The sequence below is a fragment of the Sturnira hondurensis genome, unplaced genomic scaffold (assembly GCF_014824575.4).
Source record: "Sturnira hondurensis isolate 20B ecotype Veracruz unplaced genomic scaffold, ASM1482457v3 Scaffold0009719, whole genome shotgun sequence".
Taxonomy (NCBI): domain Eukaryota; kingdom Metazoa; phylum Chordata; class Mammalia; order Chiroptera; family Phyllostomidae; genus Sturnira; species Sturnira hondurensis.
In genome coordinates, this window is record NW_028082350.1 from 2,776,798 (window position 1) to 2,800,995 (window position 24,198).

General features: G+C 39.0%; 1 protein-coding gene across 6 annotated transcripts in view; it reads right to left on the minus strand.

Annotated features, from left to right (window-relative positions):
* Nucleotides 1–24,198, minus strand: part of KMT2A (lysine methyltransferase 2A) — a 106,704-nt gene that overhangs the window by 25,417 nt on the left and 57,089 nt on the right. For 3 of the 6 annotated variants that reach the window (XM_037057456.1, XM_037057454.1, XM_037057457.1), the window contains 19 exons: nt 20,806–20,919; nt 18,225–18,371; nt 17,483–17,578; nt 16,892–17,012; nt 15,747–15,860; nt 15,135–15,319; nt 14,036–14,209; nt 13,180–13,290; nt 12,810–12,883; nt 12,118–12,311; nt 11,711–11,817; nt 10,632–10,769; nt 7,822–7,980; nt 7,433–7,550; nt 7,226–7,304; nt 5,878–6,038; nt 5,494–5,679; nt 1,076–5,300; nt 332–412 (listed from right to left, as the gene is read on the minus strand). In XM_037057456.1, the coding sequence (XP_036913351.1) occupies nt 332–412; nt 1,076–5,300; nt 5,494–5,679; nt 5,878–6,038; nt 7,226–7,304; nt 7,433–7,550; nt 7,822–7,980; nt 10,632–10,769; nt 11,711–11,817; nt 12,118–12,311; nt 12,810–12,883; nt 13,180–13,290; nt 14,036–14,209; nt 15,135–15,319; nt 15,747–15,860; nt 16,892–17,012; nt 17,483–17,578; nt 18,225–18,371; nt 20,806–20,919 (6,584 nt within the window). The remainder of the gene's footprint in view (nt 1–331; nt 413–1,075; nt 5,301–5,493; nt 5,680–5,877; nt 6,039–7,225; nt 7,305–7,432; nt 7,551–7,821; nt 7,981–10,631; nt 10,770–11,710; nt 11,818–12,117; nt 12,312–12,809; nt 12,884–13,179; nt 13,291–14,035; nt 14,210–15,134; nt 15,320–15,746; nt 15,861–16,891; nt 17,013–17,482; nt 17,579–18,224; nt 18,372–20,805; nt 20,920–24,198) is intronic. The other 3 variants (XM_037057459.1, XM_037057458.1, XM_037057455.1) reach the window with 3 other exon arrangements.

Consider the following 24,198-nt stretch of genomic DNA (forward strand, 5'->3'; position numbering starts at 1 on the left):
TTAAAATAAACCTTTGACAAATGAAAATTAATACAAATGAGAAACACCTATTTTTTAAAGATTTTATTTATTTTTAGGGAAGGGAAGGGGAAGGAGAGGGAGAGAAACATCAATATGTGGTTGGCCCTGGAGCACTCCCCCTACAGAGGACCTGGCCTGCAACCCAGGCATGTGCCCTGACTGGGAATTGAACCAATGACCCTTTGTTTCACAGGCCCACACTCCATCCACTGAGCTACACTACCCAGGGCAGAAACAAAGTACTTTCTAAATGAGGCAGACAGAATCGAGGACTTAAATCTTAAGAGAACTAGTTTTTATGCTTGCTTACCCTACATGCTTCCCACACTCCTTTTGTGACGACTGTTCCACATTAGCTGTATCTTGCTGCTCGGCCTCTGCTCCTGGAGTCCTAAAACAGAATTGTTTATATCTTTTCAAGAAAAACCACCAGTGAATATGTACCAAATGTGGAGGTCAGTGAAAAGAAATGAGACTGTCAGGATCTAATAAAACTTATAAGCCAGGAAAACCAACCTGTGGCGATATAGGTTAGATGATGACTACCTTGCAGGGGCACTGACTAAGAAAGGGCACAAGGAGCCTTCTGGAGCACTAGAGATGTTTTATATTGTGATTTGAATGGTGGCTACATGAGTGCATATGTATGTAAAAATTCACGTGTACATGTTATACTTTACTAATATTTTTTAATAGGACTTCATGAATATTTACAATGGGTGGCTTTGCCCCGTAAACAGGAATAATCATCCTTCAGTATCTTAAGCCTCAGCACAGAAGAAACAGAAGCAAACAGCAGCAGCAGTTTTAAAGCAGAGCCAAGAGTAATTAGATATGTGGTTCTATTCAAGAGACAAACTGCTCACAAATGAAACTGACTTTTTCTCTATAAATTACCACTGTGAGGGGAAAACAAAATCAAAGTTAAAACCCAGAAAACACCTGAGTACTGCAACCTGAAGAGAAGACTGTCCCTCCCAGATTACCACCTTAAACAGCCTCTGATCCAGGGCACAAATCCCATAGACCCAGAGCCAATATTTATATCTCTCACCCTGTGACTGAGGTCAGGGATGATGTGTTGGCTTCTTGGTCTGGAATGTGTGCTTCCGAAGAACTTGTCCGCAAATGGGAAACTTTGTGCTTCTTGCCATTCCCTTTGTCCAAAGGCTGCTGAATCCGTTTGATTTTTGGTTTGTATTTAGTGGGACCTGGCACTGAAGGACTTGCTGACTGCTGTCCAGAGGGTGGAGAGCCTGAGCTGGCTTGTAGAGCTGAAGATAAAGCCTTATTCTGCTCCAACCCCATGCTATGAGGAGCATCTACTGTCTGCGTAAAGCTGGATCCCTGGGTCCCTGGAGCAGAATCAAGATCAAGCTGGGAAGAGAGAATTCCAGTTTTGTTGGCAAGAAGCTGGGTCACATGCTGAAGCTGATAGTGTTCTTCTGCTTCCCTGGAAGGTGAAGCAGCTGCTATGCCCATAGTCTGAGCAGAGGGGAGGACACAGATGCTAGATGCTGCTGTCATTGCAGCAGTAGGGGGAGTCTGCGATGTCCCCAGTTGTGGGAATATTCCTGAACTTGGTGGTAAAGCAACAGGCTGGTCCTGAATTCCCAGACCCTGCTGGCTAGCTTTAATTAACAGATTGCTTATTGAGCCAATATCTGGGGTACCCAGCAACCTCGGGTTGGTTAATGTGACGTGTCCTGGAACTGACGCACTACTTGTAGGGGCTGTTGTAGTTTGCATTGATACGACATTCAAGACAGAGGAACTGGACGGCAGGCCAGCCACAGGCCCAGAAGTGAGGTGGCCAGTGTCCTGGTTTACTGTTGGTGTGCCCGTCGCTGTGGCAGCAGTTCCTCCCACACTCTGTGGCAACAGGGATGCCTGTTCAAAATACATGATGCCAGACTTAGACCTTTTTATGATGTTGGGGACAGTTCGGTGAGATGAGGTATTAAGTGACCCCAAATCTAATAGATTGGGATGATTTGGAAGCTGGGAGGGTGTGAAGTTAATCAGTGTCATATTAGAAACTACATCAGAAGGGGCAATGTTTGAAGGGGTACTAGAGGGAGCAAGTTTTTTATTCTTTCGGGTCTGAAGACGAGATATGGGTCTTTTCTTGAGTCCAGAGGATGGAGTGGCTACTGTGGTATTGAGGTCTGTCCTCTGGCTGCCTTCTGAAACCAAAAGTTGGGGATCTGGAGAAGGCTGAACCCCAATAAGTAGCCCTGAAGAAGGACTGCTCATGTTAGGTGGGAAACTACTTTGAGTAGCTGCAGGGAAGGAATGTAAGTGCTGGTGATGAGGCACAGGGAGCAATCCTTTGCTAGCAGGAGGGAACAAAGATTGAGAACTTGGCAAGCTTGGATTTAGTCCTGTGGTTAGTGTGAGACCACTGCCCATGGGCCCCAATACTGAAGTATTTGTTTCCATCACATTGGGTGTTGAACTAACAGAAGAGGTCAACTGAATTTTTTGGGTCACTCCATTTGGAAGAGTTTGGAGAACATAAAGTGGCTGCATATTCTGGTTAACAACAATGAGTTTCTCAGTGGCTGGTTTCAGGTGGGGTGGAGTGGTCTGGACTGCTGCATTAGAAATCTGAGATGGGCCAGGACTATCAGTAGAATTGGGCACATATTTCTGGTTCTGGATAGGAACAGTAGGGGAAACAGGTACCTGAAGGCCAGGGGTGCTACTGTTTCTAGTTAAATCCTGACTGTTGCCATGACCTTGCTCCACTGAAGCACAAGGTGGGCTGGAGATGTCTGCATCCATGTGTCCTTGGATAAAATGATCAGGAGTCATGTGGCCTTCAGGTGCTGGATCTACTCCTGGACTCAGCAGTGCTGAGTCATCTTCAGAGGATGCCACAGACTTTTCTGTGATGGTTACTCTCTTCTCTGCTGAGTCTGGGATTACAGATAGTCTGCTGGGATTCTGGCTAGGGACAGTAGGACTTCGGGTGGTCAGGACAGAGAGATCAGATGGCAGCTCTAGAGGCAACTCAAACTGCTCCTCTGCTGAAATAGAGGAAGAGACGCTACTATCCACAGTTTCTGTTGTCGGCAGCTGCTGAGAAAACACTTCAAAAAGACCCATGTCTTTTTCACGATTACTATCAAGACCCAAACCTTCACCAAGATTTAAGAGTTCTGACGAAGACGACTCTGGACTCTCACCCAAAGCCTGCATGGATGGAGTATTCTTTAGTACAAAGTCCATAATGTCTGAGGGTAGGATATTCCCACAGTCATCACTATTATTATTATCTGAATCAGATTTCAGGAGTTCAGTATTATAGGTATCCAGTAAATTTTTGTCTGAGGGGGTGCTTGAGTGGACTCTGCGACTTGACTCCAATGAGCTCAGTTGTGCTTCCAAGGAATCCTGTCCCTGTGTTTTAATTCTACTTACAGAGTGGCAGTTGTCCAACTTGGGCTCATTTTTGTGGCCAACAGAACTCTTAATGACATGTTCTTTTTCACCAGTGTCTTCAGGTCGATCAATCTTTAAGTTCTCTGTTCCGTTTTCTTTACCATTTCTTTTTGGAATATGGCTGGTTTTCCTTGTTGTGGCTGTGACACTGGTGTCACTCTCTGTCCCATCATCAACACCATCCAACTGTGAAATTTTTGGAAGATCACACTGTTCCTCCTCTCGAAACAAATTATGGGATGCCAGTCGTTCCTCTGTGCCTGAAGAAATCACTGTTCTAGTGAAATTGTAATAGTATAAGTCATCTTCATCTGAAGTGCTTAAGTCATCAGCTCCATCCACCTGTCCTTCAGCTGATCGCTTTCCTCGTTTCTTTCCAGTGGAGCTGCTGTAGAATGGAATGTCTTCTTCCCCATAGGATCTTACTCCATAGAGGGGGGTGAGACCAAAGAACATGTTGGAACGTGCCCGGGCACTTCGTCGAGGATATCTTCTTTTGAAAGAGCCATCCTCCTGAGGTTTGGGGCCATCTGGAAGCATTAGATTTCTGTCCTGTACAGAAAGGTTCTGGTAATTGTTACTCTGAGACTCCTGAGATGAGGTATTATTGGGGCTTGGTTGGGGCACTGGACCATCTGCTGAACTTTCAGAAGCTGAAATTGGTTCTGTTGGAGACACTGATTCTATCTGCAAAGGGGAAATAGGAGTACTTTCCTTTAAGGTATTCTTGGACTGACTCTCATTTTCCATTTTTAGTGGTGTCAGTGTTACTTTGACTGTGCGTTTCCGGGGTGTCTGTAATTCCTTGGCAAAGCCTTCTATTTGCATGGATGGAGCTTTGGGGACTCCTGGAATAGAAAGGACTTTGTCCCCAATCTTATCAGAAGAAACATTATTATTACATGGTCCTTGCCCCATAAATTCAGGAGTCAAACTTTCATCAACAAACTCTGACTTAAGGTTTCCTTCCTCACCAGCTATCACCTGACCAGGTTCCAAAAAGGATTTGCTGGAATGTTTTTCTTTGAAAGTTTCTTTATAAGATTTTTTCCCTTTCTGTCTTCTATCTCTGGAACTAGATCCCACATGTTCATTGGTAATAGATGATCTGTTGCTCACTCCAGATAGTTTCAAGGTTTTAACTTCACTACCTTCACCAGGAGATGGGCTTTCTGATTGGTTAGAATCTGTAAGTTGGTCTCGATCATTCCTTTGCCCTCTCAAATGTAGTGGTGGAAAGGAGAGAGGTTCTTTAGAAGAAAATGGCACTGAAGAGAATTCAGCGAAAGTGCTTTTACTATTTAATTCACCAGATGTATCATGAGCCTGTGGGGAGAGTTTAGGAATGCCAGAGTAAGCCACACTATGTGCGGATCCCTCTGAACTCTTGGAACTCAGTATTTTGGTTTTCTCGCCTTTCACAGAGGAGCTATTGGATACCAAGTCTGAAACACTGCAATGCTTCATTTCTGAAGATGAAGATCCATCCAAGTGACTGGTTTTAGTGACCATAGTAACCACCGTCCTTTGCAAATTTGAAGAGGTGGAAGTGTTTTGCCTTAAATCAGTATTTGAAGTCAGTGGATCTAAGGCATGATCAACTGCTTTGGCACTTGACTCAAGATCTGTAGTAGTCCCTACAGGAGAGACTGAGGAAACACGATTCTTGGAGTAAGTACCCCCAGTTCTCATTGGAGACGTTATCCAGAGTTTAGACTGCTGGGGTGATACGGAAGAAGTACTGTGACGCCTGGAGCCAATGCTTCGAAGTCCAGAGGAGAGTAAAGGGTCACCCACTGTGACTATTTCATGAGTTGTTGGAGTAGGACTCCCTAAACAGGAGAGAAAAAATAATAAAGTCTATTATAGATAGAACAAATGTGTGGTAGTCATTCATTTCAATGACTTGCTGATAAATATTTCTAGGTAACTAAAAATAAGCAAAAGTCACTAAAATAAAGTTGCCTAAAAGAATTACAAACTCATCTTTGAGCTGACCTTCTTGGGATAAATGAAGTCTTTTACCTGCAGAAGGCAATGGCCGACAGCCAGGGGTTCTCTGTGTTGGAGAATAACTGGGTGTTCGAATCCTAGGAACCTTTGAGATGACATGATAAAAGCAGGAACCAGAGGTTTGCGTATGAGGAGGTCGGTCTGGTGATGGAGGACTTACAATTTCAGCTGTGTTTTGACTTTCTTTAGATGACATTTCTGTGGTAGGATATGAAAACCCTTACTAAAAAAAGTCCAATTAAAATATCAAACAAATGACCGAATAAAAAGCCAGCTATTAGGAAAATATCAAAATAGAATCAAATGAGACCTCCCAAAGAAATGACATTTTCCCCATGCTTCAATCACAGTATTCCCAAAAATCTAATTTAAGTAACATCTTGATTAAAGACTAACCTGCAAAAGACGTTGGACTATGAGCAATAGTCCTATTTTCATCATGTTCAACAGTGCTGTTGACATCTGGCTCTACAACGGGAGGACGGCATTCTACTATCTTGCATGTATACACACAGCGCTTGCGAGCATCAGTGGTGCTCCAGTACACTCTGGAACACCTAGCAAACAGATTTGGAAAGATCACTAGAAGTGAGAGTACAGAAGCAAAGACGAACATTTGTCAAAACCTCTTCTCATCCTAGGTTCCAGGGTCCCTTTCATTTATAGAATTTAGCTTTTTTTCACAGACTTAGATTTTACAAGTTAGGATGTTCCATGCTTTTTGAAGTCCTTTATTTTTACTAGCTTCTTAGAAAACAGCATGAAAATTTTTTTTATTGTATTATAAGGAGACAAAAATAGTAAAATATCCAAAAATACAGAGAAAAAAATACTAACTACCACACAAAACAGTTACTGGCTTTTGGAAAGGGACTACTGTCCGACAATGTATACAAAGTGAAGAAAAAGCAAGCCTGATGTGTTTCCTTTGGGAGAAAAGCCCCATGAGGTAAGGGGAATATAACTACTTCAAATTTGTTGGATGCTGATGGAGCCTGGTTTGTATAAAGAGCTGCCAGCTAAATGTACAGTATAGACTGCTGTCACAATTGAAATGCAGAGTAAATTGAAGTATATATAGCAAAATGAGACTCTAAAAGGGGAGATAAAAAGGGAATTTTAAATTTACATTGTCAGCCTGTTAGAAATGTAAACAATTTTCTTCATATAGGAATAATTATAAATTCTTACTGGAGAATCTGATTATTATTGTGGGAGGTTCTATTTTTAGAAGGATCTATGAAACATACTACTGAGGACAACAGCCTGAAGTGTGTGTGATGTGACCATGACAAGAATCTGAACTGGTGAATCCAGGAGAATAGAATTTAGTTTAAGAGACTGGCATTGTGTTTTCTATTTAGATTTTATTTAGAAATAATTCTGAAAAAAATTTAAGTATAGTTGGTATACAATATTATATTAGTTATATTAATTTGAGGTATACAATATAGTGATTCAACATTTCTATACCTTACAATGTGATTACCCCACTAATTCTAATAATCAACTTTTACTATGCAAACTTATTACAATATTATTCAATGCTTTGCTTCCATAACTGGATTTAGCTGACATAAAATGATACTTTAGTCCTAATCTATGAGAAGTAGCAAAAAAGTAGTTAATTTTTAATAGTAATTAAAATTAGCTAACAAGTATGGCTTTATATTTAGCACTTGATCATTGCTTCAGGGTATTCAAGTCGTGGGAGCTGCTGTTTTCTCTTTACAGTGTTACTTACTGATATCCAATAGGAAAAAGCTTATCTTCACAGTCAGAGAGATCATTAAGAATTCCTAAGCAGTCAATTGTCATAGAGCCTGACCAAGGAAGAAAAAGTTATTAGAAGAGATAATGATATACATAAAATAATTTTATAACCGAAGACTAGAAAGTACCCCAGTGATACACCCAGCCTCCCTCAACAGCCAAGGTCCATAGAGCATACCAATCATCATGTGAATATTTTCTGGCTCCAAGCCATTAAGAAACTTCCTTCTTAAGCTGATTCCTTCGAAGTCCACAAACACCCTTCTAAAAACTTCAAATCCATTCTCAGGAACCACCTTAAATGAAAACCCAGAGTAGCTTGTTAATAGGCTGTCCCTTTATAAATCATCCTCATGACACTAACTCTCTCAGAGGGAAAGAACAGAGCATAGCTCAAAATCACCCTTTTATTTCACTAGGAGGACTTCTGTATGTCTCTAAAAGGAGAAGATTCTAGGAACACCTAAAAGGAAGGTGAAACAAAGTTTATGACCTTGCTTGCTATTTTCAGTCTATTTTCCCTGAATTCCTAGAGAATTCAAAAAGCAACTAATAAAGTTCTCTTACCTCGCCTTTGATCAAATCCCGATGTCGTTGGCAATATACTTTTTTATCATCCAGAAAAACACAATTCTTGGCTCGGGAACACATGAAGTGATAGTTGCTGGTGCAGGATGTGAGGCAGCAACCCACAGTGGCTCCTGGCCTTTGGCAGAATTCACATCTCTAACAATCCAGAAAGGAGAGAGCCTGAATCAGACGCTCAGATGTTTTGAGCCATTTTCAATCTCCTCTATAGAATCAACCCATTCTGGGTTTCCTATAATTCATTTTGTTTATTGGTAATTACTGAATTGTAGGGAAGTGATGACCCATAAAGTCTCTTCCACAAATCTTCTCTCCCCCACTATCCATGGGGCCCTGTAAGTACTAAATTTAAACATTATAATTTGATTTACACTTCGGGCTAAAACATAAGTTTTTCGTTTATGATGAATGATTCATTTAGAGAAGACAAAATTTTGAAGATCAATGCTCAAACACCATCTTTTAGAAAGCTATTATGTCCAAAAGAACTCACTTTTAGAAAGATTACACTAATCAGAAACATAGTGGTTCTCTAGTTACTAGGCTTAACAGATTAGTGATTTACACTTTCAGCCAAGATGGAGGTGTAGGTGGAAACACTGTACCTCCTTGCACAACCAAGTTTAAAGACAACAAAGATTTAGTAACAAAAATGTAACCAAAAACAGACAGAAAATTGAACTGTACTGAAGTCCGACAACAATGAAACATTCATCCAGACCAGTAAGAGGGGCAGAGTCGGTGGCTGCCAGAGAGGGGCTGAGGCAGGAAAAAGCGGCCAGACTGACCCAGGCGTGCAGGCTGTGGGTGGCAGATCTCAGGCGTGGGGTGACAACGGGCAGACCCAGTGAGGGTGCAAGGCACCTGGCTGACCGAGGTCACACATTCTCACTCAGATAAACCAGGCAAAGGAGCAAGCAGTGAGACAGACCATGTAAACCAGGGCCCCAGAGATGGGTATTAAAGCCTAAAAGCACCAACTGGAAAAACTTTCAGGGGTCGAGGTGCTGGGCGAGGCTCCCAGGCTCACAGAGAGTTCATTGGAGAGACCCACAGGGACCTGGAGGGTGCACAAGCCCACACACTCAGGAACCAGCACCAGAAGGCCCCAATTTGCTTCTGGGAAGTGGCAGAGGGGACCAAAATCCAAGAGAGAGCGGAAAAAAACGCCATTGCCCCTCTCTGACCCCACCCCTACATACAGCATCACAACCCAGTGACCTGGGTTGCCCTGCCCTGGTAAACACCTAAGGCTCTGCACCTCATACATAACAGGTGAAAACAGACCAAAACATTATGGCTCAAGAAGAAGAACAGCTCAAAGTCCCAGAGCCAATACTTCCAAGCAACCAAGAGATAGCCAATCTATCAGATGCACAGTTCAAAGCACTGGTGATCAGGATGCTCACAGAACTGGTTGATTTTAGTCACAACTTAGAGGAACAAATGAAGGCTAAACTAAGTCAAATAAAGCAAAATGCACAGGGAACCAATAGTGATGGGAAGGAAACTGGGACTAAAGTCAATCGAGTGGACCAGAAGGAAGAAAAAAATGACCAAACATAAAAGTATGAAGAAACAAGAATTCAAAAAAAATGAGGAGAGGCTTAGGAACCTCCAGGACATCTTTAAATGTTCCAACATCCGGATTATAGGGGTACCCGATGGGAAAGAGGAACAGCAACAAGTGGAAAACTTATTTGAACAAATAATAAAGGAGAACTTCCCCAGTCTGGCAAAGGAAATAGACTTCCAGGAAATCCAGGAAGCTCAGAGAGTCCCAAAGAAGTTGGACCCAAGGAGGAACGCACCAAAGCACATCATAATTACATTAGCCAAGACTAAAATGAAGGAGAGAATCCTAGAAGCAGCAAGGGATAAGGGGACAGTCACCTACAAAGGAGTACCCATCAGACTGTCAGTGGATTTCTCAAAAGAGACCTTACAGGCAAGAAGGGGCTGGAAAGAAGTATTCCAAGTCATGAAATCCAAAGACCTACATCCAAGATTACTCTATCCAGCAAAGCTTTCATTTAGAATGGAAGGGCAGATAAAGTGTTTCTCAGATAAGGTCAAATTCAAGGAGTTCATTATCACCAAGCCCTTATTATATGAAATGTTAAAGGGACTTATCTAAGAAAAAGAAGATAAAAAATAGGAACAGTGAAAGGACAGCAAACTCTCAGTTATTAACAACCACACCTAAAACAAAAACAAACCAAGAGGACAGCTAGATCAGGAGTGGAGCCATAGAAATGAAGAACACATGGAGGGTTAGCAACAGGGGAGTGGGAGGAGGAGAAGGGGCGAGAAGGTAGAGAGAATAAGTAGCATAGATGGTACGTAGAAAATAAACAGCTGGGAGGGCAAGAATAGTATGGGAAATATAGAATCTAAAGAACTTAAGACACGTGGACCTAAACTAAAGAGGAGAATGGTGGGGGAGGGGTGTGCAGGGTGGAGGGGAATGAAGGGGGGGGAAATGAGACAACTCTAATGGCATAATCAATAAAATAAATAAATAAATAAACAAACAGACAAATGATTAAAAAGTTTCCTTTAACTAGACTGTCCATTACAATCACAATCTGGGCTCCTCTCTGGGGAAGACTATTTTTTTTCCCTTTTGTACCCATACTCTAAGGGTCAGAATAATGATCAGCCTACAGTGGATACTAATATTTGTTATTGACGAGGAAAAACATCAGCAAGTCAGCATTTAGTCATAGAAAGAACATCTGGAAACCAAGAGGGAATCTCTTTCATAACATTTACCCACAAGTTCTTACCAGTTGCTTGCCCCTGATCACAGCCATATGCACATTCTTTAGTGATCCATCATCATCTTCAAATACTTCCGCTGACCACAAAGCACAATTGACATGGGTCCACTCATTTTGGCCAATGTACAGCAAACGACCAGCATCCTATGAAGTAAAGAGATGTCTTTTTTTCTTTAAAGAATATTATGTCAAAGAAAGTTTTCCTTGGTATTTGCTTTACCTCAGTCAAGACAATGTATCAATTAAAATTCTTTTTTGAACATACACAAAAAGAAATCACATTTCTTTTTTCAATGTTTTTTTCCACTTCTCTCCTTTCTGATTACCTTTTCCACAGACTGGAGGTATTTTATAAACAGAAAGTTAAAAAATAAGCAATATGTGGTATATTGCTTATACACCACAATAAGTTTAAAAATGCATACTTTTTAGAAATTATTGTGATTTTTCCCATTACTATTTATTCCCTCTATACCTTCTTCAACCTCCACCCACCTTCCCTACCATAATAAAAAAATTCACTGACTTCTTTAAAACCATATTTCAAATCCGGTTCTCTTAACTTGCATTAAAAAAAAACCCAACTTTTTCTTTACTGTAAGCTTATTATGTGCCAGGTACCAAACAAGGCTTTACATACATTATTTCCTTTAATCCTCACACTTATTCTGAGGTAAGTATTACTACCTTCATTTTAAAGATGAAACTGAGGGTCAGAGAGGTTAAGCTCCTTGCTAAGGTTAACAAGCACAGAAATGGATCCAGGCAGTGTGTGTGAACTGGGGATATTAACCATTCTGCTCTATTACATCAAATACAAGTTATTTAATATGCAACTTTATTTTGATTTTCATAAAATCTTCTTGAGAAATTTCCTATAGAAAGTACTAGACAGCAACAGATTAAGGCAAATAATTTTTTTAAAATCAGCTAAATCAGTTATAGAAAGAAACCCTGAGTTTCACAAACTAAGTGACAAACATTCATTCAATAGATGACACCCAGTCATCAAGTTTAGACACAAAGAACAAAGAGTTTCATTCTGGATATCTAGTAAGTAGGAGTCCATATGCCAAGGTACTTACATTAGCACTGTCATCTCCATATGTCAAACATAATGCACACTGTCTGTTATCTTCTATGCCTGGGGGTGGGTTCAGTTCTGGACTATCTTCTCGACTCCTATCAGTACCTTAGAATCCAAATGACATCCAGTTACAACTGGCAATACTAATTTGATTTCCAGGAAAAAAGAAAACAATTCAGCTTAAATAGCCTATAAAATGAACACTTTCAAAAAGTATTTACCACCTGTTAGAATATTTATATAAATACCTGTTAGCATTCCAAGTGAAGCAAAAGTAATGATTTTATTACACTTTAAGAGTCACTTGAAAATTTGTAACATGCCAGGACATTAAATTTAGATTAACACAGTTAATCATTTACATGGAGAGAGAAATGGAAAATGACTCTTCATTTGGTGCCTTACTCAAAATTGGTGGTGTAGGAGGATGTAGAGGAGCTGGTGAGTCTGGTTCTCCAGGCCCTTTAGGTTTGGGAGCTGGAATGATTTTCTTCATTAAAGGAGGCTGCTCAGTGTGGCTGTTTTCCTCTCGCTCCTGCCACTGAGCATAATTATGGTCAAGTGAAGGTGGAAGCACTGCGTTTGGTAACATCCCACTGCTGAAAATAATTGATTTAACAAGTATTTATTGAACCCCCATAATATGCCCAAAACTGTGCAAAATAATTAAATTCTTGGTACCATCAGGTCTTGGACCCATGCATGGGCCATTCAAAGTGTAAAAACAAGTGACAATTTGGAAACTACCTAAACACACAGGACTTTATTTTTTTTTTAAGTATAATCTCACTGTATGACTCTTGGTTAAACTTTCAGAAACAAATGATAACCTTATCAAAGAATCAAAAAGAATTTATTGGAATAAAAATTTAAAGTTAAATATGGAGACTCAAAAGAGGTAGAGAACACCATTTGAACTGAATAAAATATATCAATAGACTATAAACACTGCTGTTGCTAGGCCGGCACTGAAAAACCACTTCAACTGAATAATGTTTTAATATTAAAACCTACTCTAAAAATACCTCAATCTAGAAATATAAGAACTCTCAGATTTCTAGCTGATGGAAAAAAAAAGTCATGCAGAATTTACTTACTTGCTTGAGACTTTATTTGGCTCCCAAAATCTGGACTTTCTGACACTGAACCATGGAAAAACACGTTCCATTTGCTAAGAAAGAGCAAACAAAATGTAAACATGTGAACATTCATTTGGAAACCACATAAAAACCAACAACTTTACACAAGCTTTTATCAATATGAGGATGACATCGGTCCATGAAAGAATAGACCCATCCACTCTGGTGACCTCACCAACTTCCTCCCAAAGAATCAGCAGAATGAATTAAACCAAACTGTTTTATACATATAGCAAAGCAAAATGTACAAGAGAAAAAATCCATTCTATTCATGGGTAATTATCCACACATAAAAGCATTAAAATGATGAACTATTAACATCATTCACCCGAATAAAGAAGGATTTGACCATGCCATTGGCTTTTTTAATCTCTGGTTGTCCTCCATCTGAATTAATGGCTGCTTGAATGATCTTCACAATATCATCACTGAACTCCAACTGTATACAAAAAACAAAGCACTAATTATTCATAAAACAGTAGCTCTCAAAACCACTTCCTTTTCTCCCCTAAATCATCCACCAGAGATCCAACAGGAAACTAAGACCTGATTTTCATACAGCATAGGTTCTCTTTAGAGGAGGCATTTGAGGTTCAGTTCACAATTAACTTGTGGAAGTCAAGAGATTCAAGGAATAAAGTAAGAATGCAAATAAATTAGCTATATCATAGTAAGTTACCCAAAGCCACAATTTTTTATTTATTTAGTCTAAAATGAATAAACAACTGAGTGGAAAACATGACATGAACCTTGAGTTAAAAAATGATAATTTCCAATATAGTTTTACAACCATAATTAAAAAGCACCTATCTATAAATTAATATCCTGTATAGAAAGATAATATCCAGATGTTATCTCAGAAAGGTCAAATCAATTAACTTCACATTATCATTTTTCCATAAATAGCTTTAATATAAAATGACTTAAGTATAAAAATAATTTCCAGAAAACTAAGATGAAAGACAAATAAAAGCAACCATTTTAAGACACTGTCTTCCTTATAATAATTTATCTTCTGAAAGATGGAACTAAAACAACTAATATATTTTTAGGTATTTAAAGCCACATATTTCTAAATATAATACAAACCATCTTTTAATGCTTATACCCAGTTTCATCTTCCATAAGACATAAAAAAGCTAAATTGGCACTGGTAATTTTGGTAGCTTGCTACAGAGACATACCACAGATGTGTAATTTCCTTGGTCCATTTTCCTCTTGACTCCTTCCAGATCCAAAGGCTGCTGATCTTCCTGCTTGCTGACTTCAGTAAGCACGGGTGGGTCAGGTCCTTCTGGGGAGCTTCGGGAAGGTATGCTCTCCTCTGTCTCCGGATTTAAGTCTGGAGGCTTGGCAGCCTATTGCCAGGGAAGATATATTTTACTTATCTAACACTAAAAAATAAGGCATCTATGCAAATTATATTAAAATTAACAAAGATGGTACTGAATGACTCGTATTATAAAACTTAAAGAACATGAAAATAAGATATTTCTCCAATTACAGAAAAGGAAAAGTTACAATGAGCCAGCATCTAATAGCTCCACTAGGCTAATTTAAGACCTTCACTTGGTAATTTCCAAACCTAGTATGAATGAATAAATAGAAACTGTCTTGTTCCTTTTGATTAAGACATAAATGGCAGCTAATTTTCTTATTAAAAAATTAAGCCCTATTAAAAGATAAAGCAGTAGCCTGACTGTGAGTTAAGTTATCCATGTGGTCCTTCCCACACTATACCTTACACTCCCAATGATCATTCCCTGATGTAAATCCCCAACTGGGACCAGAGGAGTGGTTTTCGAACTGCGCCCTGAGGGGCCTTGGGGTCCCCAAAGCCAAGGGTCTCCAGCCCCACTATCACTTTCAGTCCACCAAGCTCTCCGACCCAGATTTATTGTATATGACTGCCCTTTGACCACTGTTCCTGCCTCTAAACTCAGGCCTCTCCCATCATTTCCCTCTCTCCAGCTGGAATCTGTTTCTTTTCCTAACAAGTAACTCTGATCAGGTTACTCTTTTGGGTGAAGTGCTTCCTTGACTCCCCATAGCCTTTGAAGTCCAAATTTATTAATAGCAAGGCCTTTGAAGATATGGTCCCTTCTTGGTTCTAAAAATGTTTTTAATGGTTTTAGGTTAGAATAAGCAACTATACAAAACTAAATGAAGCAACTTTTTTTTTTAATTAAAAAAAGAAACCCAATCAACTAAAAAACATTCTGTTAGTAGGCAAAAACCACCTAAGAACAAACTCTCAGAATACAAAATGAGACGTGGACCTACCTGTCGGTAGCGTAACAAATGGCTGGTGGTCCGAGAGTTCAACAAGGCTGTCAGAACTTGCTTCAGAGATATCTGTAGCTCCTTTTCAAGGGCCAGCCGCCACTCTGCAGGATGCCGCTCAGTACAGTTCACGCAAGTGTAGGCCACACTTTCTGGCAGATTAGATAGAATCTCATACATCTCATCTAGGAAAGAAAAACCCTACAATGATGAGGTGCTTTGAAGAGTGGGAGAGAGGAGAAAGAGGGAACTATTCCATAGAACTTAATATAAAGCTGTATGTTAGGAACAGCATTAAGACTAATATCCCCTAAAAACTCACAGTTATGGATTTCCAAAGGGACATTATTAACACTAATCCAGGATTTGGTTATTGGGGAATCAATAAGTTATAGTACTAACAAAGGACAGCAAATAAATATTTCAGAGGGATACATTCAAAATAAATGATACACTTAACACAATGTTGTTGATTCCAGAGACAAAAAAGAATTTTTTAAAGACTTCAAATAACATTACCATAATTTTGCATTTATAGAACTTTGGGGGCTATAAATGCAGCTATAAGAAGAAAAAAGGAAACTGTAATAAAAAGACTCCAACCTTCTGTACCTGAAAGATTCTCACATTTGGAATGGACCCAGCGATCACATTTCCCACATTGCATCATCTTACTCTCATAGTCATCATCATCGTAACACTTATCACAGAGAGGGCAGAAGTTTCCTGAAAGCAAACCAAAGTTGTCAGCAATGCTTTGGCTCACACACCAGTGATGACTCCAAGGCTCTGGACTTACATATGTCAACCCGATCTAGACTGCAAGCCATTATGTTCTTCTTCTGGAACTATTTACACATGCCAGCATGGGTCTCCTATGGAATGTTCACACATCTGTAAATTGTCAAGATTATTCTGAGCTCTTAGATGTGCCACTAATTCTCCTCTGTTGACCCATCTTTTAAAGGTCATGAAGTAGATTTTACAGATAACATAATAGAAAAAAGATGGAGAGAACTTCATCTCTTAAATATTCCAAAGAAAGGTTTAAATTTTTAAAAAGAGGTAAGGACATGGGAGGAAAAACAGTTAGTTAATTTATACTCTATTACTAGGGCTTTTAAAGTAGAGCACTTCCTAAAATTCAGCATAATGTACTACTACCATCATTCGTTTTATTCATGTAACCTCTCCATTATTTTTTACTTAATAAACTTAACACTGATTTGCTTAAACGGCTTCAATAGTGAACTTGACATCATTATCCTAAGTCAATAAAATGAGTTAAAATGTATTACTTATATATTTTTCCCTAGTATAACAAAATAAAATGTTTGTCTCAGTACCACCTAAAATCATTTCTGAAAAAAATCAAATATCTCTGTACCTCATTTTGGGAACACACTAGCTCAGTTAGTGTGGTTATTTAACTATTCTTTTTATTTTTTTAATTGTTGTTCAAGTTCAGTTTTCTGTCTTCTACTCTCATCCCAATCCCGCCCGCCCCCCCGCACCCCCCCCCGGTTATTTAACTATTCCAAAAAATACCTTTAATCCTTCCTATAACCTATAAAACATGTCGAGTTGCTATAATTCTCTGTGTAAAGGAAAAAAGCAAGACCAGAAATTTAGTAAATATCTAAATGGTATCCTTGATAAGATATGTGAAGACTTTTATTTTATTCCACTATAATGTTCAGTTCATCTCCAAAACAAGTAGCAGTTAAAAGTTGATAAAACTGGCTTTTTTGAGGTACCTTTAGCAAAGAGTTTGGCACAATCATGGCACAGTGAGAAATCGTGAGACCACTGTGCATCCCACCCTTTGCCTGGAGTCGTAGATCCACAGCTCTTACAGCGAACACACTTGGTACAGATCTGTAAAGAAAGAAAAGAAATTTGATAAAATTTACTTTAAGTATTTTTTTTAAGATTTTTTTATTTACTTATCTTTAGAGGGGATTTTTTTTTATTTACTTATCTTTAGAGGGAAGGAGGGAGGGAGAGAAATATCAATGTATGGTTGCCTCTCATGAGTCCCCTGCTGGGAACTGGCCTGCAACCCAGGCATGTGCCCTGACTGGGAATTGAACCTCGATACTCTTGTTCACAGGCCCACGCTTAATCCACTAAGCTACACCAGCCAGGGCTATTTTTAGTATTTTTTATTATTTAAAAAGATTATAAATTTCTAGAGTTGACTTCTCTGCTAGGATGGCTTTTTTCTAATAACAGGCAAAAAAATGGTTGCACTGACATCCTGAAGCAAGGATATTCCTATTGTAAGTTGTCCAAGCCCACAGTCCTATGACAATTCTCTTTGAAACAGCATAGGTGTGTGTACTCACCCAAACTTTCTTTTTCTTGGTGGGTTTGGTGGGGTAGTTAGGTCCTAGGCACTCAGGGTGATAGCTGTTTCGGCACTTGTTACATTCTAGCAGCTGCTATAAGAAAGTACAAAGGCAAAAGGTGGGCATCATAGCACCTTTATGAAGTACCTATTACTTCATACCCCATTTCATTTGTCTTCAAGTAGGTATAGCATAATAACAGTTTAAATTTCCTCAATTAATTTACTCTCAAAGCATCAGATTTATTTCATGCCAAAGGCACTCAGTGATGAATATTCTTATCAGGTAGGTCTGACTTATTTTGGGGCTACTTAAAAAGGTTTTATAGATATTATTTACTTTTTAGAGACAGAGAAAAGGAGGAAGAGAGGGAGAGAAAACATATGTGTGAGAGAAACATTCAGTTGCCTCTCACATGTCCCCAACTGTGGACTAGGCCTGCGGCCCAAGCATGTGCCCTGACTGGGAATTGAACCAGTAACCTTTTGGTTCACAGGCTGGTACTCAATCCACTGAACCACACCAACCAGGGCTATTTTGGGATTTTTTCCAATACCATGTTTTCTACTATATTCCCAAAATCAAAACATAAAATATGCAACTGATTATACCCAATTAAATAGTCAAAATAGATTAAGCTAAAAGAATAAATACAGATACTCAATCCTAAAGTAAAAAGGCAGAAATGGAGATAGAGAGCAATAGTCTGTTTATTAGTTCTATTGCTTAGTTTTTGTACTTTTGTGGCTTGATGCTGCCTTCCACAAACATGACAGAACTTGCAACGGCGACAACACCAATTTTCCAGCTGATCCTCCAGAGGGCGCTCATTCTCCTCTAAACAAAACTTGTGGAAGGGCTCACAGCAGACTTGGCAATACACAAACTAGGGAAAGATGGAAACAAAAGTTGTAAAACGACATGCAGAGATATTGACCAAATCCTTCCAATATGTTTAGGTCTTCAGGAATACTGTATTTTATTATATATATATTCATTAAGCAGTGATTATATTTTTTAAACAGCACAAGATTGGGCACTGCAGGAGGTGAAGGAAACTGAAGTGGGTAATAACAGAATTATAAAGTAACAAAATAAAAATAACCCAAGATTTCACAGGATGTGCTAAGTAACATAAGACAAGTATAAAGAAACAGCTATGAGAAAGTAAAGGAGTGGGGTAAAGGAAATAGGGAGGGTTTTAAAGGTTTTCTACAATATTCTAAACAATTTAAAGCTCTAGTTTACCCTTTCCATGTCTAATTTTAGAAATTATTTTCATATCAATATTTTTAAAAATTCACATGAGGGTGACCCAGAATTTTCTTTTGCCATAAAATAATTATTGAGACAACTGGTCAAACATAAATAAGTTCCATATATTTGATAGTAATAATGTATCAATATTATTTCCTGACTTTGATAATTATACTGTAGTTATGAGAATGTCCTTGATTTTAGGAAATACATAGTAAAATATTTAGAGGTAAAAGAGCTGTAACTTGCTCTCAAATTTTTAGGAAGAAAATGTGTCTACTTATAAAAATGTATGTATTTATAAAATATAAATACACAAAGAGCAGAGGATAAAGAAAATGAAAAATATTAACATCTGGGGACTCTGGGGACTCAGGGTAAAGGGGATATGGGAACTCTTTGTACTGCACTGGTAGCTTTCCTGTAACTCTGGTATCATGTCAACATAAAAACTTTTAGATCTGGATGCAGGGAGCCCTTCATCAGGCACTGGCTATGCTGTAGGAGAGCAATGAGGGCAGCGAGCTATTCATCCTCTAGCTCAGTTTTTAGGAATTCTGTAGGATTGCAGTGCAGTATACATTTTTTCTTTTTATTGAATTTATTGGGATGACAGTGGTTAATAAAATTATATAGATTTAAGGTATACAGTTTTATAATATGTCATCTGTATATTGTATTGTGTGAACACTCCCCAAGGTAAGTCTCCTTCCATCACCGTTTAATCTCCCTTTACCCTTCTCCAACTTCCCCACCCTCCATCCCCCCATGGCTATACAACTTAAATTAGAGCACCTCCACGCTATAAACAAACAAACAAAATCCAAACCCTGTTTAATCCTAGAAGTCAAAAGTATTGGTTCTTAAGTTATGGTATTCCTGTGGATAGCATATGTGTGAATGCAAAGCATGAGATTAAGTAGAAAAAGAAATACAGTAGCCCCTGGCACTTACAGAGTGAATATTGTTAGTTTCAGTGACCTCTGAAGTAGTGACATCTACAGCAACCCCAACATAAACAATACTGAAAGAAGCCCTTCTCTTTATTATACATATATACAGAAATACGTTTATTTTCTATACTTGTATATATATATATATTATATACACATACATATACACATAAAAATATGTATGTGTATACACATAATTTATCTAATTATATACATGAGATAAATGCCCAGGAGTGCAATTACTGGGTTAGAAGGTATACCTCTTAAATAAACTCATAAAAAAGGCAAAAAAAAAAGAGAAGGTATACCTATTTTAAAAATACACATTTTCAAATAACCCTCAGAAAGAATGTAGCTAATTTAGATTTCTACCAACAGAGAGACCACCTTTCTTATATCAGGCTTTAATTTCCAGTTTTTGGACACCAGAAAGCTCAATGCTCATTCCCATCATGTTTTTATGTCTCATTTTATGAATTATATATTTCTGTCTTTAAGCCTATATTTTTTTAACTCAGTATTATTCTTTTTTCTTAGTAATTGCTAAGAGCTCTTTAGAGACAAGAGGGTTTTGGTATCCATATAAAACTACCATCAAAAGCATCTCTTTATCTAGATGAACACTATTATTATTTTTCCATGTTTGGATATCTAGCAGAAAAAAACAGACCCAGAGTAAAATTATAAGATTAGACTGTTAAACTTTTCACATTCAATAACTTTGCTACTCTAATAAGAAGCAGATGCATTCCTAAAATCTCTAAAAAACAACGATATAAAAACTGGTTTAAAAAGGGGATAGTACTTGTTGCATACCAATAAATCAGAGTATAGTTATATTTTTCAAATATTTATTTTTGGAGAAAGGGGAATGGAGAGAAACATCGATGTGAGAGAGAAATATAAATCAGTTGCCTCTCATATGCATCCCGACCGGGGACTGAACCTACAATCAAGGCACGTGCCCTGGAACAGGTGACATTTCACTTTGCAGGATGCTGCCCAACCAACTGAGGCACACCAGTCAAGGCATTTTTTAAAATCACAAAACAAAAAACAAAAACACCTACCATTATACCTTCTAGTGTACCAAGAAGCAAAATAGCTTACCTCTACGTGCCCACTACTGGCACAAAGAAAGCAAACCACCCTGGGTGTTATAGGAAGAGAGGTCAAGATTCCTAAGCCTCCCATCTCCCACACATTTTCTGCTTCACAATCCTCCTGTGGAGAGAAAAAAATCATTTATAAAAGATTTAGAATGACACAACTTTGGGTTAAAAATAAGGATAAAAACAACTGCTGCTTTGAAAATCTTTAATCTCAAATACAAATTGTTAAAAGGCTCACCTATTTATTGGTTCAATTCACATTAACTATATGCAAAGAGATACTAGAATTGAGTTTCTATTAGTTTTGCTGATTCAAGCAATCATCATTTGATAATTCCTATGTGAAAGAATTATTTCCTCAGATATCATTCTCATCTAAATATACTTTATTAGGATGAGTAGGAGTGTTCCAGCACCAACGTCCTTCAGTCAGTTCACAAAGAGTGACCAAAGCTTTCACACACTGGAACCCATCTGCTAATGATGGTTCTTATTAATTTCCCCAGTTAGTGCTGACTTTCCTCACTTTTAAGCACAGAAGGTAACTGTGGTATTCACTTCCTCCCACAATCATATCAGATTTACAGCTAAACTACAGAACAGTCATCATTGAAAACCACCTGAAATCTAGCTGAACAGAAATCCTGTAACTAAGGATATACAGAAGAAGCCACTTCAAGACTGGTGGCAGGGCCAGAGACACAGATCCCACATCCATATGTGGTAGTTAAAAACTGGGAGGGATATCCCCCCAAAATGAGGAGTCCCAACCCCATGCCAGGGTTTCAGTGCCAGGAAGAAAAGTCCTCAACTCCTGGCAGCTATGAAAATGGATAAAGGATAGTGGCTAAGTGACAGAGAGCTACAAGAATCCCAGGTGTTCCTCTTAAAGGGCTCATGCACAGACTTAGTACTCAGACTTATGAGCTCTGAGTTCCCTTTAGCTGAACGCACCCCCTGCAAGTGCAGGTAGGTACCGTATTTCAGTCACCATCAACCTAACAAGTTTGCCTACCTTGCTGATTCCTTGAGACTTCACCTCACCCACCTTGCATGCCCAGCGAGGCTGTTGCCAGAGCCATTTCCATACAAATGGCATGCCTGGCTCCTGCTGCAGACTTTTTTTTTTTTTACAACATCTCAAAGGTCCACAAACCCCAAACAAGCTGCATCTGGCCTCAGCATACCCCATACCTGCTGCTAATTAGCTCCAAGGCTGGCACTAGCAGCAGCTGAACTCAGTTTGCAGCTTAGCCTTTTTCCTAGGCATCTCCAAACCCAGCAAGTAGCAGCCACCTGCATATCCCTCTGTAGCTAATGCCAGGTGGCCCCAAGCAGCGGTGGACCTTGGCCTGCTCCTCCCAGGAGGCCCCAAAGTCCACAGACCCGATGGACAGCATTAGACTGAATCAAAGAACCACCCAACCATCTTCACTACCCACACACTCGAGGTGGGGACTGGACAGGCACCAGAGCCCCACAAAAGGGAGTCCTGTTCCATGGGGTGGGCTCCGGCACAGCTGATCCTCTGCTGTAGTCTTGGCTAGTCCTCCCAACCAATCAGCCTGGGGATAAATTTCTCCCACTGATGTGCCAACAGCAATCAAGGTTCAACTACAATAGGAGGGCACACACAGCCCACAAAGGGAGTGCAACTAGAGTATCCAGTTCAGGTGGCTGGGAAGGTTGCACCACTGGACCCCACAAGACACCTACCACATAAGGCCACTCTACCAAGACCAGAAGATGTAGCAGCTCTACATAGAAACAAACACAGGGAGGCAGTCAAACTGAGAAGAGAAAGAAATGTGTCCCAAATGAAAGAATAGAACAAAACTCCAGAAAAAGTACTGAACAAAATGGAGATACGCAATCCAGCAGATGCAGAGTTCAAAATACTGGTTATAAAGATGCTCAATTAACTTAGGGAAAGAGTAGAAAAACTTAGAACTTCAATAAAGAAAAAACATAAAATTGGAACTAGATACCCTCATCAGGTAGCTCAGTTGGTTAGAGAATCAACCTGATACACCAAGATTGTAGGTTTGATCCCCAGTCAGGGCACATATAAGAATAAAACAATAAATGCATGACTAAGTAGAACAACAAATCAATGTTTCTCTCTCCCCCTTCTTTCTCTCTAAATTAAACTAATTAATTAATTAATAATAAAATTTAAAAAACGGAATTTGAAAACATGAAAAGAACCAGTCAGAAATGTAGAATTCACTAAAATAAAGACTATAATAAAGGGAATCAATAGTACAGTCGATGACGCAGTGGGTCAAATTACAAATTTAAAAGATAAGGGAGCAAAAGAAAGAAAAAGGAGAAGGTAGCAGAAACATGAATTCAGAAAGCAAACAGAAAAACAACCCCCCCCCAAATGATGGTAGTTTAAGAGGGCTCTGGGACAATATCAAGCACACCAACATTCACATCATGGGTTGCCAAAAAGAGAAGAGAAAGAGCAAGAAATTGAAAACGTATAGAAAAAATGTCAGAAAAATTCCCTGACTTGGTCAAGGGAATACACACACAAGTCAAGGAAGCACAGAGAGTCCCAAACAAGGTGAACCCAAAGAGGCCCACACCAAGACACATGATCCAAATGCCAAAGGTTTATGAAACAAAGAGAATCTTAAAAGCAGCAAGATGGAGGATGGGTACATTGCCTCTTAAGGGTGTGTATCTCCCTGAAATGATATTCAGTTAAAAAAACTGAGCCCTGGCTGATATGGCTCAGTGAATTGAGTGCCAACCTGCAAACCAAAAGGTTGTTAGTCTGATTCCTAGTCAGGGCACATGCCTGGGTTGCAGGCCAGGTCCCTAGTTGGGGGTGTGCGAGAGGCAACTAATCAATGTTTTACTCCCTCATTTCCCCTCTCTCTAAAAATAAGTAAGTACAAATCTTTTAACAAATTAAAAAATTCCAGTAAAATAAAAAACTGAACAATGAGAAAAAAAAGCAACAAGAGAAAAGCAGTTAGGTGCCTACAAGGGAGTTCCCACAATACTGTCAGCTGATTTCTCAGCAGAAACTTTGCAGGCTAGAACCTACAACTAAGATTACTATACTCAGCAGAGCTATTATATAGAGCTGAAGGACAGATAAACAGCTTCCCAGACAAGAATAAGCTAAAGGAGTTTATTACCACCAGGCCAGCATTATTAGAAATGTTAAAGGTTCTTCTTTAAGAAGAAGAAGGTCAAAATATGAATAATAAAATGGCAATACTATATATTGATGAACAGTTACTTTAAATGCAGATGGATTAAATGCTCTAATCAAAAGACATATGGTGGTTTAATGGATAGCGAAACCCCTACTGGCCTGGCTGGTGTGGCTCAGTGGATTGACTGTGGGCCTGCAAACTAGAGGATTGCGGTT